General features: G+C 46.6%; 1 protein-coding gene across 1 annotated transcript in view; it reads left to right on the forward strand.

Annotated features, from left to right (window-relative positions):
• Window positions 1-1,404: 1,404 nt before the first annotated feature.
• Window positions 1,405-12,811, forward strand: part of LOC111871195 — a 206,130-nt gene continuing 194,723 nt past the window's right edge. Inside the window, exon 1 of the mRNA XM_033754152.1 lies at window positions 1,405-1,915. Within this exon, the coding sequence (XP_033610043.1) occupies window positions 1,659-1,915 (257 nt within the window). The 5' untranslated portion in view covers window positions 1,405-1,658. The remainder of the gene's footprint in view (window positions 1,916-12,811) is intronic.

Consider the following 12,811-nt stretch of genomic DNA (forward strand, 5'->3'; position numbering starts at 1 on the left):
ATCATATGATAAATTTTATTTTCTGGTGGGTGTCTGTGGTCTAGTGGTCAGAGTTCCTGGCTACAGATCCAGAGCTTCCGGGTTCGATTCCCGACGCTACCAGATTTTGTGAGAAGTGGTGGGTCTGGAACGGGGTCCACTCAGCCTCGTGGGGATAATTGAGGAACTACTTGAATGGAAAAGTATTGGCTCCGGTCTAGAAAACCGAGATTAACGGCCGTGGGGATTCGCTGCGCTGACCACGCGACACCATCTATCCGCCAAAGTTGGCACTAACTACGCCGACAAGCGGCGGTCGTATGGTCGCTATAGTTCGCTTGCCGACTAAAACCACGGAGTTTGTTTTGTTGGTTGAAGGATTACAACAGTGACCCTCGAAAGGAAGACAAATTCTTCGTAGGGAAATTGCAAATATTCCCTTAACAACTTCAGAGGGTAAATCAGAACATCTTCCGCTGGTGCGAGGAATATCAGCGTGTAGAGGGACAGCATTTTCAACATCTCCTGTGATCTGTGAACTGAAACTACTTCATTCCGAACGTTATCGGAAAGGGCGCGAGTGTGAGCACTAATAGGACATATAGTCTGTCCTATTAGCCATCCCGGTAATACGTGTAGGTTGGCCATCACTCGAGACACAGAAATAAATATAGATTTCTCTTTAGGATTTTAGGTTATAACAGCTGTAATAGGAAGAGCACTGTCTTCTGGGATATAACACCATGTAGTCGCCTAGGAGCTCGCCTACAAGTGTGGACTGTCTCCATCTTCCGCGTCGTAGAGCACTCGTAAGCCAAGAGAAGGCTGCGTGCCACTTGCTTCTTCGAGCTGGGTGAGCCCCAGAACCTGTATGTTATTGAGAAAAATATTTTGCCTCTCCAGGGAATCGAACACCGGCCGCCCAGCTCTTTGCCCGTCGCTATACCGACTGACCTATCCAGGTTCTCTTTTCATTCATTCATCAATGGCTCTACAGCCTTTTGTTGGTCCCTGGCCTCTTCTTCAGTCTAGTAATCTTTTTTATTTTTTTGCACAGAAAGTAGGACTCCTTGGACAAGTCATCAGCCCGTCGCAAGGCTGCTACCTACAAAAACAATAAACGCACACACAAATATCCGTGCCTTTGAGTTGGATTCGAACCCACGATCCCAGCGTTCGAGCCATCGAATACAGTTCATGTCTTAGACCGCGTGGCCACTGTGAACGGCATCCCGGCTCCCTACCATAGCCTGATTTAAGGTACTATAAAGGTATTTGCCTGCAGGTAATGAAAATTACGAAAGACCTCAGTCAGGACAGCCGGTGTACCTTCCGATTGCAAGAGAGAGGCGCCATCGCCTGAACCTAGTTGTGCAGTATATAGGGCTATTCTGTTTGCTTCTGTAGAAGCCGTTCCGTGAGATGTGGCTTATACTCGAAAGTTCTTCTGTTGGACTGGCATCAGTGGGTGGGTTTGTATTGTAACTGGCTAAGTTCAAGTGCCCGTTTTCTGTTACTCTTCTTGAAGAAGAAAGTAAAGAGACGCATTGTGAGAAATGGTTACTTCGAGTTAGCAGTACTTTGCGAAAGTTGCGACCTTGGTGAACGCTCCCGACGGTTTTCACGGGAACACCGCGCTTTTCAGAGTATCGTTGGAGTTTTATGTGACGTCTGTTGAAATGCCACCGACAGTGACCCCGGTAGTCCCCAGGAGAAGGGCCATGCGATGGAAGAAGCGACCTGGCCGATGTGGACCACTGTTGGCGCCGTCTAGTGGTGATGTCAGCAAACGTCCCAGGGGACTCCTTTGCACGCAGCGATGGGTGAGCTGCCTCAGCTGCACGTCGCGACGCCTCTATGATCCCCTCGGAGAAGTGCAATTTAATCCTGTCTCCAAATTTAGGTTCGACGCCATCCGTCCAGCTGTGCAGTACAGGTAATGTTAACTGTGTAACGTCCGCTCCTTGTACGGATTTGCCTCCTGGCGACTATTGTTGCAGTGATTTATGGACTGCAGTCATGTTGAATATTACCTGTGACTTTAAACTTCGTTTTGCTGAAAAATTCTGTGTGTGTTAATACTCAGCCTCGGCTGACATGGTATATTCATAGATTCACATTTATTTGTACAGGCAGTCCGCTCTTGTGCGTAGCTACGTTCTTGGAGAAGTTTGTGAAAGCGAAATTTTGTAATAGGAATCTATATATCCCATAGGCGCAACGTCATAATTGGGGGCTTACCTTCCCGAACTACTAAGAAATGACCGAGAAAATGGAAATCACGAATTTTATTGCCTTAAATGAACACGTTAGCGTCGGAATCCCTCCGCTGCTTTAGATAAAATAGCAATACAGTGGTTTTAAAACAAACTCCGTGGCTTTAGTTCGCAAACGACCTAGCTTGTTGGCGAAGTTAGTGCCTATGGTCTAGTGGTCGCAGTTCCTGGCTACAGGTCCAGATGACCCTGGTTCGATTCCCGCCTCTACCAGATTATCTCAGAAGTAGCGGGTCTGGAACGGGGTCCACGCAGCTTCGTGAGGATAATTGAGGAGCTGCTTGAATGGAAAAGTAGCGGCTCCGGTCTAGAAAACCAAAATTAACGGCCGTGAACATTTATTGCCCCGACCACGCGACACCCTCTGTCCGCTAAAGGTGGCAATACAGTTGTTAGAGTCGGTAAAAGAGAAAACTGTTTTACAAGATGCACGCCAGAGCAGAGCGTAAGGCGAACCGACTGGGCGACGTTGCGTTCATATGTTTCCGTTCTCTTTCGCTCGTGTTTGTTTTTAGTCTGAGGAGTTGGCCGAGTTCGGATAGCAAGCCAGGCGAAGTTCCGTACTACTTAATCTTCGTGAAGCGAGGAGTATCTGTGTCGGACCTTTTTTTTTTCTGGCTTGCATCCACACATTCACCTTTCCCTCCTAGGTATTTTTTTTATTGCTAGTGGGGTGAGACTAAGTTCCTTGTACTGCGGCCACTTCTGGCCTGTTGTATCAGCCCCAGATGATTGGTGAGGGTGATTGTGGAGCAGTTCGTGGAATGAAAATTGGCAGGAGAAACCGAAGTACTTGGAGAAACCCTGCCCGAGCGCCACTTTGTACACCACAAATCCCACTTGACCAGACCCGGGATCGAACCCGGGCCGCCGCTTGAGTTATGGCGCGGCCTTCCCTCCTAGGTAAGTCTTATAAGTCTTCTAACATTTTCATCCATATATTTTGTGTTAGGGCTGTTGTTTGTGATTGCAGTTCTGTAGGTGAATAATGGTGGCGAGGGCATTATTGCTGTAATTATAATTACGGTGCTCCCGCAGGTTGCGGATGGGACAGTCCAGATATTGAGAGTAGCCGAGGGTGTGTTGTAAGCAGTCGCGATTATTATCCACTGTCGTGCCTGATTGAACGCCTCGGGGATTGCAGCCACAATGAAGAACCTTATCCTCTATATTTATTGTACATTTAAAGACACTAAAAGTAGCTGCCAGTCACGGTAGCCGAGCGGTCTAAGGCATGAACTGTCTTCGCTCGCTCGGAAGCCGGGATCGTGGGTTTGTATCCCACACAAGGCCTAGATGTTTTGTGTATATATGTTTACTCTTTGTTGTCCTGTGTTTAGTTAGAGGCCTTGCGACCAGCTGATCACTCGTCCAAGGAATCATGTTGACTTTAAAATGATAATGAAACCGAAAATCAAGAGGCCAGGGCCCAAGGGGCTGTAGAACCAGTGGAAGGAAGAAGTAGCTGTCTCTACCTACAGTCGAAACTTAGGATGGTTAGTGAATAATGAATTGTAAAGCATGTGGAAGGAGAAGTCATGTCGTAATTTCAGATACTGAGCATTTGCCCTGAACGACTGACGAAACGCACGCAAATATATCACTCAGAATCGTGAATCGCAGGGCAGAGAATCGAACCCGGAACATGTTTGTCATAAGGAAGATATGCACCGCTCACGCCCACCATATTCTAGAGAACGTGTAACAGAAGATACTTAACCGATCAGAATGGCGATTGAGGGAAATGAATGGGTGGAAGGACGGACATTACGTTCCAGTCTACTTGGTTCCTCGACATCTTCGTGAGATGAAACAAAAGTAGAAGACCTTTTCGTTGTGCTGTGATTTGAAATGCATTCCTCGTGTGAGACACTTCTGAACCCAACCCAGTTCTCCGTTTGGTTGCCCGAACGTCACGTGAATGTTACAGGAACCCGTGGCCTGATCTTCTAAACCAGATATCCAGATGAAAGTAAATACACTCCGCTTCACCTGTTTGCGGGTGCGTGGATCGTGCTGGAAGCCCGTTCTCCGAGGTTACGTGACACTCAGAGATGCCTGCCGCACCCTCTCCCATGTTGAAACTCTGTTCATGTAGTTCAGGAAGTTCTTTGTCACCTCCCCCTTTGAATACTGAACATTCTGTTGTGTTCGACTGGATGGCTCTGTAGATACCTGACGTAGAAGGAATGAAGGACAGTAGTAGGGAGACGCCCTATAATTCGGTGGAATTCTACTGACGTTTAAGAGGAAGTATGTGGAGGAACACTATCACAGCGGCATGGCGCATGCTCAGTTTGCGGATGGGGAGATGGCCTCCAGATATGGAAGGCAGCTGCCAGTATATTGAATAAGCAATTGCGGACAGCTGACAAGGGATAGTCATCCAGATTGCGGGTAAGACGTGGGGCCAATAACTCCCCACTGTAACAAAGACGATTGTTACGAAATGCCACATAGGGCCTCAGAATAGGACACACTGTTTGGATAAACGACCTGAGCCATGGAAAATGGACATGTGCAGTGGGTTTCAACCTTTGTGAGACCGCGGCTAGCTAAATTCTTTTCTTATAGGACGAGGGCCCGGTATAATTGATGCCAGGATCCGGTACCGAGCCGCGGCCCGGCGGTTGAGAAACAATGCTGTAGAGAAGAGACAAATCTGTGGCCTCTGTCGGAAATCGAACCCCGGCTGTCCAGCCTGTAGGCCGCCGCTATACTGACTGAGCTATCATGACTCAGTGCAGACCAGCTCAGATGTTTCGGCTTAGATAAACCCGGTCCTACTATATCAACACAATGTGTGGTGCTCTTATGGCCTAGCGAAAGGAGATTTGAAACTCCAGGGCTCCAAGGCGCCCCGTCGAACTGAAGCAACCGAAAATTTTGAAAAGAAACACAGCTTGTCCAGCGTTTGGCAAGTCTCGCTTGGAAACGCTGAACCAGCAGTTGCGACAGGTGTAGTAATTGTTCACAGTTTACTGAAGTTGTGAAGAAGTGCTGACTCGCAGAATCTTCCGTTATATAACCTTTAGGTCGGTGACTATGGACAGTCGAATGCCAAACATTAACTAGTTGCTAAGTTAGGCTATGCCCGATAGCCTACCGACGCCTGTTAACCCCCACATGGGCATGAACGACCCTCTTAGTTGCGGTAGCAATAGCGTCATGTCACCCCTGAACTCGGGGGACGCCTGTGGTGGCGACGGCATCCTAAACGACGACGCGCTCATGTCGCTGTCTGTGCGGGAGCTTAACAGGTGGCTGCGGGGGTTCCCACTGGAGGAGGTGGTGCGTCTGAAGCAGAAGCGACGGACGCTGAAGAACAGGGGGTACGCGGAGAACTGTCGCAGCAAGCGCCTGCAGCAGCGACACGAGCTCGAGGTGACCAACAGGAACCTGCGGGCAGAACTACACCGCCTCGAGTTACAGCTGAGCCGCGTGACCCAGGAACGCGACGACTACAAGCATCGGCTGGATCTCATGCGAACCGGCGGCTGTTCCGACGGCGTCCACAGTTCTCTCAGCTCCTCCGGACACAGCAACCCCAGCTCGCCGGAGTTCTACCTGTTACCTCGCGGTGGTTGGAGCTGAGCAGTGAAAAAAGTGCCTACTCGAGGACGCGGCGACCCGTGACGTTTCTTGCCGTAGCGACTGCCCCGAAAACTCGTGAAATTGCCTTTAATTTCATAAGTGAATAGCAGCAGAACTATTCGTCTCCACTGGGATTCACCCAGTTAATTATATCTACATTGTGGCTTTACGTTGGCTTACGTTTCTGAGCTGTAAGGTAAGCCGCACACCGGCATGTGTCAAGACATGTAACAGTCAAGACACGATGTCTGCGACATGACGCAAATAAACGAATGAGAATATAAAAACCGCCGCACACCGGTCTGAGTCATGATTCTGACGTCAGCTTCATGCTGACGAATCACAAATGAAGCAAGACTGCGTCTTTTGTCCCATGTCTTGATGCTTGTCTTGATGCAGTTGGTGTGCGGCCGCCCTAAAGCTTGAGGGTGACTTTGTATGCCGTGAGGTGTATTGGTAAACAAGTAGCGTAATGGAATTCTAAGAGAATCGAAGAGAATTTTTGCCAATGAAAGCAAAGATTGTGCAGTTTTTTTTTCAGAGAGCTTCCGCTATTCTCAGAATAATTGATGAATACGCTTTTTTAACTTATCATAAAATATTACAAATGAACAGTGTTTATGTTGAACCATTAATAAATTGTAACACTTTCTGAAATAATGAATACTACTAAAATGGATCATAGAGAGATAGGATGGAGTGGTGTGGACTGGATTTATCTGACTCAGGATAGGGCCCAGTGGAGGGCTGTTGTGAACACGGTTATGAGCCTTCGGTTTCCATAAAATGCTGGAAAGTTCTTGAGTAACTTCGTGACCAGCTGCTTCTGGAGAAGGTCTCAGCTCCATGGAGTTAGTTTGAACAAATAATGCGAATTAGTATTATTATTTTCGGATATGCTGCATTTCAGATTTGGAACAGCCTTTGCTCAGTTCTGTCTTTTGACGTGAATAAATTTGAGCAAGTCAGGATAGAGCCGGGCTACACCCTGCTTACCACAATTAAACCTGAAGCAATGCACGTTATTTTCCTAGGGAAATTAGCACACGTACAGGTCGACGAAGAAAGGATCGCTTTCTCCTTGACAAACGCAGTTTATGTAAAACTACCCGCAAACTACTATTTGGAAAATTGTATGATGGGTTCTGTTATGCGTTTATGGCCTAACGAATGGAGATTTCAAACTTTGGGGTTCCAGGGCACCCTGTCGAATTGTCGCAACCAAGAAAGTTGATAAACAAATACAGCTTCACCAGCGTGTGGCAAGTCTCGTTTGGAAACGCTGAACCAGCTGTTGCGACAGGTGTAATAATTCTTACAGTTTATTGAAGTTATGAAGAAATGCTGACTAACAGAATCTTCCATTATATAACCCCTAGGTCGGTGTTTATAGACGGTGGAAGTTCAAAACATTGTACCAGTTTCTGGGGTAGGCTGTGCCCTATAGCCTACCAACGCCGTAACTATCACGCCGCATACTCAAAACCTCACCAAGAGGGTCATGTGACACGGGATGTTCCACTACTTCGTCGTCGCCATCTTCTGCAGTGAATCCACGTCGCATTGCTGACGGCCAGAGAGATGCTTGTAGGGACCGACCTGAGGCTAGATAAATATGCAGTTACCTAACTCAACCCCAAACGAGTATGCAGACTGTAAATAAACGTAGAAGTAGCGGATCCCCCAGTGTTACAAATTTATTCCCTAGAACCCTTAACCACTGCAGAACCGGAAACGCTACCGACAGGAATATGTGGAGCTAAGATTCGACCACGAATCCTGAACGCCCTCCTTGAAGGACCCTCCCCCTCCCAGTCCATACTGTCGCTATAAGCGGTTCCTGGTTTCCAGGGTGGTTGACGCAACCTAGACTACCACCCCAAGGCGCACAGCAAGTGACAACAGACCACACCTTAAGGGCGAAAGCACAACAAGGAAACTTGCAACCGCAACGCAACCGTAATTTCCTAGAATCGTTATAAGCCTGAGTTGAACACATGCTACTGAATGGAGCAGCGGAAACTGAGGAAACTGCGTTGCCATTATGGGACACCGGCTTTCTTGACTCATGTTTCTCGTGGTTTTCCTTACTTCCAAGTAGTTCTGACGGTAATCCGATCTCGGTATGACCTTTCCATTTATTATTATTATTTGTGGAGTTAGTGGAGACTGTCCACTTGGTACATCGGCCACTAGCGGGCCCACCATAATAGCGCCGGGAAATAGACGAGTGTGGATTAATCGCTGTAAATTTTCCAGTTAAACTCGTCTTTTGTCTTGCCGTTTGAGCACTAAACAACAATTTTACAACGATTTTTTCCGCCGTATTCGCTGCGGACACTACAAACCCTTACACTCCAGCCGCTGGTGGCGATTTTTCGAATAATTGTGACGCCTATCCCCTTCTTGCACGATGTGCTTTTACTGTAGGCCTTCATCCTGCATTCCTGTTCCCGCTATATATGGTCAGGCGAGAAAATGGCTGAAGACAAAAATGACACCTTTTAGCTCCGGTGTCACAGATGAGCAGCCATTTCGAGGAATGAAGCCACAGAGAACAAAAAAAAGAAAAGCCTTGCCTGTGTAAGCTTACGACAGTATGAATCACCGAAGAAAATAATCTAGACGGAAATCACGTTGCCAGCAAATAAGAACAAAACAGTCACATAACCTAGGAAGTATGGAATGCGGTTTGGTAATAAACGTGAAGATGTTTGCGCTGACTGGCCACCATAATTTGCATTTCTGTGCTAAGCAGTGTGATGTTCCCGACCCACAGGATATTTGCAAGCAGGGATTTCAGCTTAGAGACAGCGCAGATGTTCGTTTCTGCCGGAGACGTGCGAGGCGGGAAGCCTAGAGTTCTTAAACTGATAAGCCACGGTATTCTGAATTGACGAGTGTATGCTTTGTGCTGACAGAGAGCTGAGGAGAATAGTTGAAGTGATATGAGGTTGGAGAACATTTCATAATGAGGAACTTCATAACTTGTACTCTTCGGCAAATATAATTAGGCCGGTCATGGTAGCCGGGCGGTCTAAGGCGGCATGTATTGTCTTCGCTCGCTCGGAAGTCGGGATCGTGGGTTCGAATCCCACACAACGCATGGGTATTTGGTGTGGGTATGGGTTTATTCTGCGTTTGTGTTGACCTGTGTTTAGGTAGAGGCCTTGCGACGAGCCGATCACTCGTCCAAGGAGTCATACTGTCTGTAAAATGATCATGAAACTGAAAATCAGAGTCCAGGGCCAAGGGGGTTGTAGAGCCAATGAAAAAGAAATTGAACAATGAAGTCAAGGAGAATGAGATGGTCATGGTATGTAACACGCATGGAGGGCAAGAGGAATGCATATAAGATTTTGAATGGAAATCCAGAACGAAAAAGACCGATGGGAAGACGTACACTGGGTGGGAAGATAATATAAAAATTGATCTTAGAGAAATGGGATGGTATGGACTGGGTTGATCTGGCTAATGATAGGGACCGTGGGCACGCGGTAGCGTAGTCGGTTGAGGCACAACGCTACAGGCCGGAAGGTCTCGGGTTCGAGTTCCGATGAGGTGCATTTTTTCAATTTATCTAATCTTTCCAGCCGCACTATGGCCCTGCGGTCAACTCAACCTCTAACAGAAATGAGTACCAGGAATCTTCCTGAGGGTAGAGGGCGGCCGACGCGTAAGGCTGACAACCTTACCGCCATCTGTGAGCCGACTGTTTAGAGAAAATGTGGGAGCCCCTATGTCTCATAGCCCTGTGTGCCTTCACGGCTTGTTACAGGGATAGTTTATTTTAATGATAGGTACCAGTGGAGGGCTCTTGTGAGCATGGTAATGAACCTTCGGGTTCCATTTTGGGAAAGTGAGTAGCTGAGCGGGTAGCGGCTTCTCAAGAATAGCTCAGCTCCATGGAGTTAGTCATGCTTTATGCATCGTGTTGCTTCCGTCACTCGCGGATCAGCAGGCACCGAAGCAGCATTCAGGCGCTCGCGTACTAAGCAACGTCGTAATTTTTCATTTTTTATATTAAGTACCTTCTGGATTTGACTTAGAAATTACAGCAAGCAAATCAGTTTAAAAATTTATAGAATTTGTGGCACCAGCAGTGGGGCCTTGTTCAACCTTGTTTTTTCATCGGCTTCTACTGCCTTTTTTTATTTATGAAACGTTACTCTCTCAACATTTGAGGCACTGTGCTCCAAGCCTGAAGGTCGCGGGATCGAATCCCGATGAGGTGGACTTTTTTAATTTATCCAATCCTTCCAGCCGCACTATGGCCCTAGGGTCGACTCAGCGTCTAACATAAATGAGTACCATGAATCTTCGTGGGCGGTAAAGGCGGCCGGCGCGTAAGGCTGACAACCTCACCGCCATCTGTGAACCGATTGTCTAGACCAGGCATGTCAAACTCAACTTGTACAGAGGGCCACCTCAGCCCTATAAATAATAGTCCAGGGCCGCAAAAAAAACAGAAATATACATTAGATTTAATAGAAGGAAATTTAATTCTATTTATTATTTAGGAATAATTTCAATATAATTACCTAAAGTCACATATCTTATAGTTTTAAAAGGCAAGAGAATGCCATTTTTGACAAGTATCAAACAGCTTTTCAAAATATAAAAAGAGAGATTACACAAGAAATTATGTTAGAAATAGCAAAACTTTGAATTTCCTGCAGCCTGCTAATTTATATCTGCGTGAGACTTCTTGTCTTCTGGTCTGTTGGAAATTCTCTTTACAAAAAATATTTCTACTAAAATTTTAATATTGATTGTAATATCAGTTACCTCTAAAAGTTGAGGGGCCGCACTTTGTGGCTAGGGGGGCCGCATGTTTGACACCGCTGGTCTAGATAATGTGGGACCCTCAACGTCTCACAACCCTATGGGCCTTCACGGCCTGTTACAGGGATAGCTTTACTTTACTTTTAATCGCTCAGCGTATTCGCGTTTCTTTGTTGCACGTTTTCACAATAATCTGGGTATTTTATCTGTCATTGTTGATTACTTATTGCTAGTACCTTGTTGGGCTATTTCATTTTTACATTACGAAGGAGAAGCGTAAAGAATGAAGAAGTTCAGAGTTCTGTGATACCAGTTGGCATCCGTTTTGTGGCATGATTTTCTTAACAAAGTCACAGATGTACATCTGTTGGGCCTTTGTTCGTAAACTGCCGTTCTCCTGAACTGCGGCCGCATCGCGCACATGCGTTGCCATATTTGTAACAGCGAACTGGCTAACCCTGTTTGATATGATTATATTTGTTAAGTTTATGCGGATTTAATTTCAACACGAAACAACGTTTATTAATTATTAAGACAAAATGAAATACGGAAAAACATGTAACTGGGTCAGTTCTACCAGATGAGTTGGTGTAGCGGTAATCCTCCAGACTAATTCGGTAGGTACTTAGTTCAGATCTAGGGCAGGATACGGCATAATGACTCGGGGTCAGTTGCATGCCCTGAGCGCTGTTCCCCCAGGTAAAGAGCTCCCGGTCCCAATCTGATAGGAAGCTGAGTGGGTTCGAGGGCCGGTCTTGACTCTGTGGAGGAGAGAAAAATGTATTTCCCCTCCCTGGAATCGAACCTCAGCCATCCAGCCCTCAGTCTGTCGCTATACTAAGTTGGCGAGCCCGTAGCCTGTCGCTGTACCGACTGAGCTATTCAAGTTCCCCAGTATATCACTGTTACTTACTCACTTATAGAGCTGAACCCTTCTTGAGAAGCCGCCAATTCTGCAGCTACTCAAGAATTCCCCAGCATTTTATGGAATCCGAAGGTTCATTACCGTGTTCACAAGAGCCCCCCACTGGTCCCTATCCCGAGCCAGATTAATCCAATCCATCCCATCCCATCCTGTCTAATATCCATTTTAATATTGTCCACCCTCCTACACCTTGATCTTCCCAGTGGTCTCTTTCCTTCTGGCTTTGCTACCAATATGCTACATGCATTCGTATTCTCCCCCATTCGTGCTGCGTGCCCTGCCCACCTCATCATCACTGTTACAAGTGCGAAGTAGAAACAAAGAACTGACAAGTGAAAATCGGATTTCAGCTGGCGTATTTAGAGAGCAACAGAACTGGCAGTGAGTCTCGGGCTCTGCAGGAGTCTGGAGAGGTGCTGTACTGTTGATGGAGTAAGAAATGAAGATATGTGATAAGAGAACTGTGAATGTTCTCATTGAACCTCCCCCCCCCCTCCTCAAAAAAAGAAAATAGGAACGAGAGAAATCTCGAAAGGATGGATGGAACAAACTTCCCTTTACAGACTCGAGGTTGTTAAGAGGCGTGACAAGATATAGGCTGGAATTGAGAGAGTTGCGAGGCCGGAGCCAGCTGATGCCAAACTTTGGAATGGTGATGAAGAAGGGAGTCGGATGCTGAAATGTAGTTTAGTTCCGATTGTTACCTGGAAGTCTTGATTTGTATTCCAGTCAGCATCACTCCGTCACGCCTGGGGCAAGGAACTGTAAGCCTGTAATGAAAAGATACGGAAGATCGCCGAAACATTAATTAGTGATTTCGTGTAAGAGAATGCTAAGCTATAGCACTCGAAGTAGTCGCTTGGAACCCACCAGAGCCAGAGATTTGGTGGGGACTGATTTTCGTTAGTCTCTTTGTAATAATTTCAGGATGGAACCAGGCAGCATTATGACAGATTTCTGACGTAAAAGTTGCCCAGCGTCGCACATGACGTTATTAACATCCAGCAGAGGCCTTCTTCAGGATCTAATCGTTCAAATACAAAAATTATGCTATAAAATAGTTGAAGTTCTGGGATTTGGCACCCTGTATATGTGGTGTTAACCGACGTTTCGGACTGCTTTTACCGGTTCTCACGGTCTCTTCGCCTGCAGATTTCTTATATTTTTTCTTCTACCCTGAAGATGGAGGCGATACGTTCCTCCGAAACGTCGGTTAACACCACATATACAGGGTGCCAAATCCCAGAACTTC

Source organism: Cryptotermes secundus, unplaced genomic scaffold (assembly GCF_002891405.2).
Source record: "Cryptotermes secundus unplaced genomic scaffold, Csec_1.0 scaffold573, whole genome shotgun sequence".
Taxonomy (NCBI): Eukaryota; Metazoa; Arthropoda; class Insecta; order Blattodea; family Kalotermitidae; genus Cryptotermes; species Cryptotermes secundus.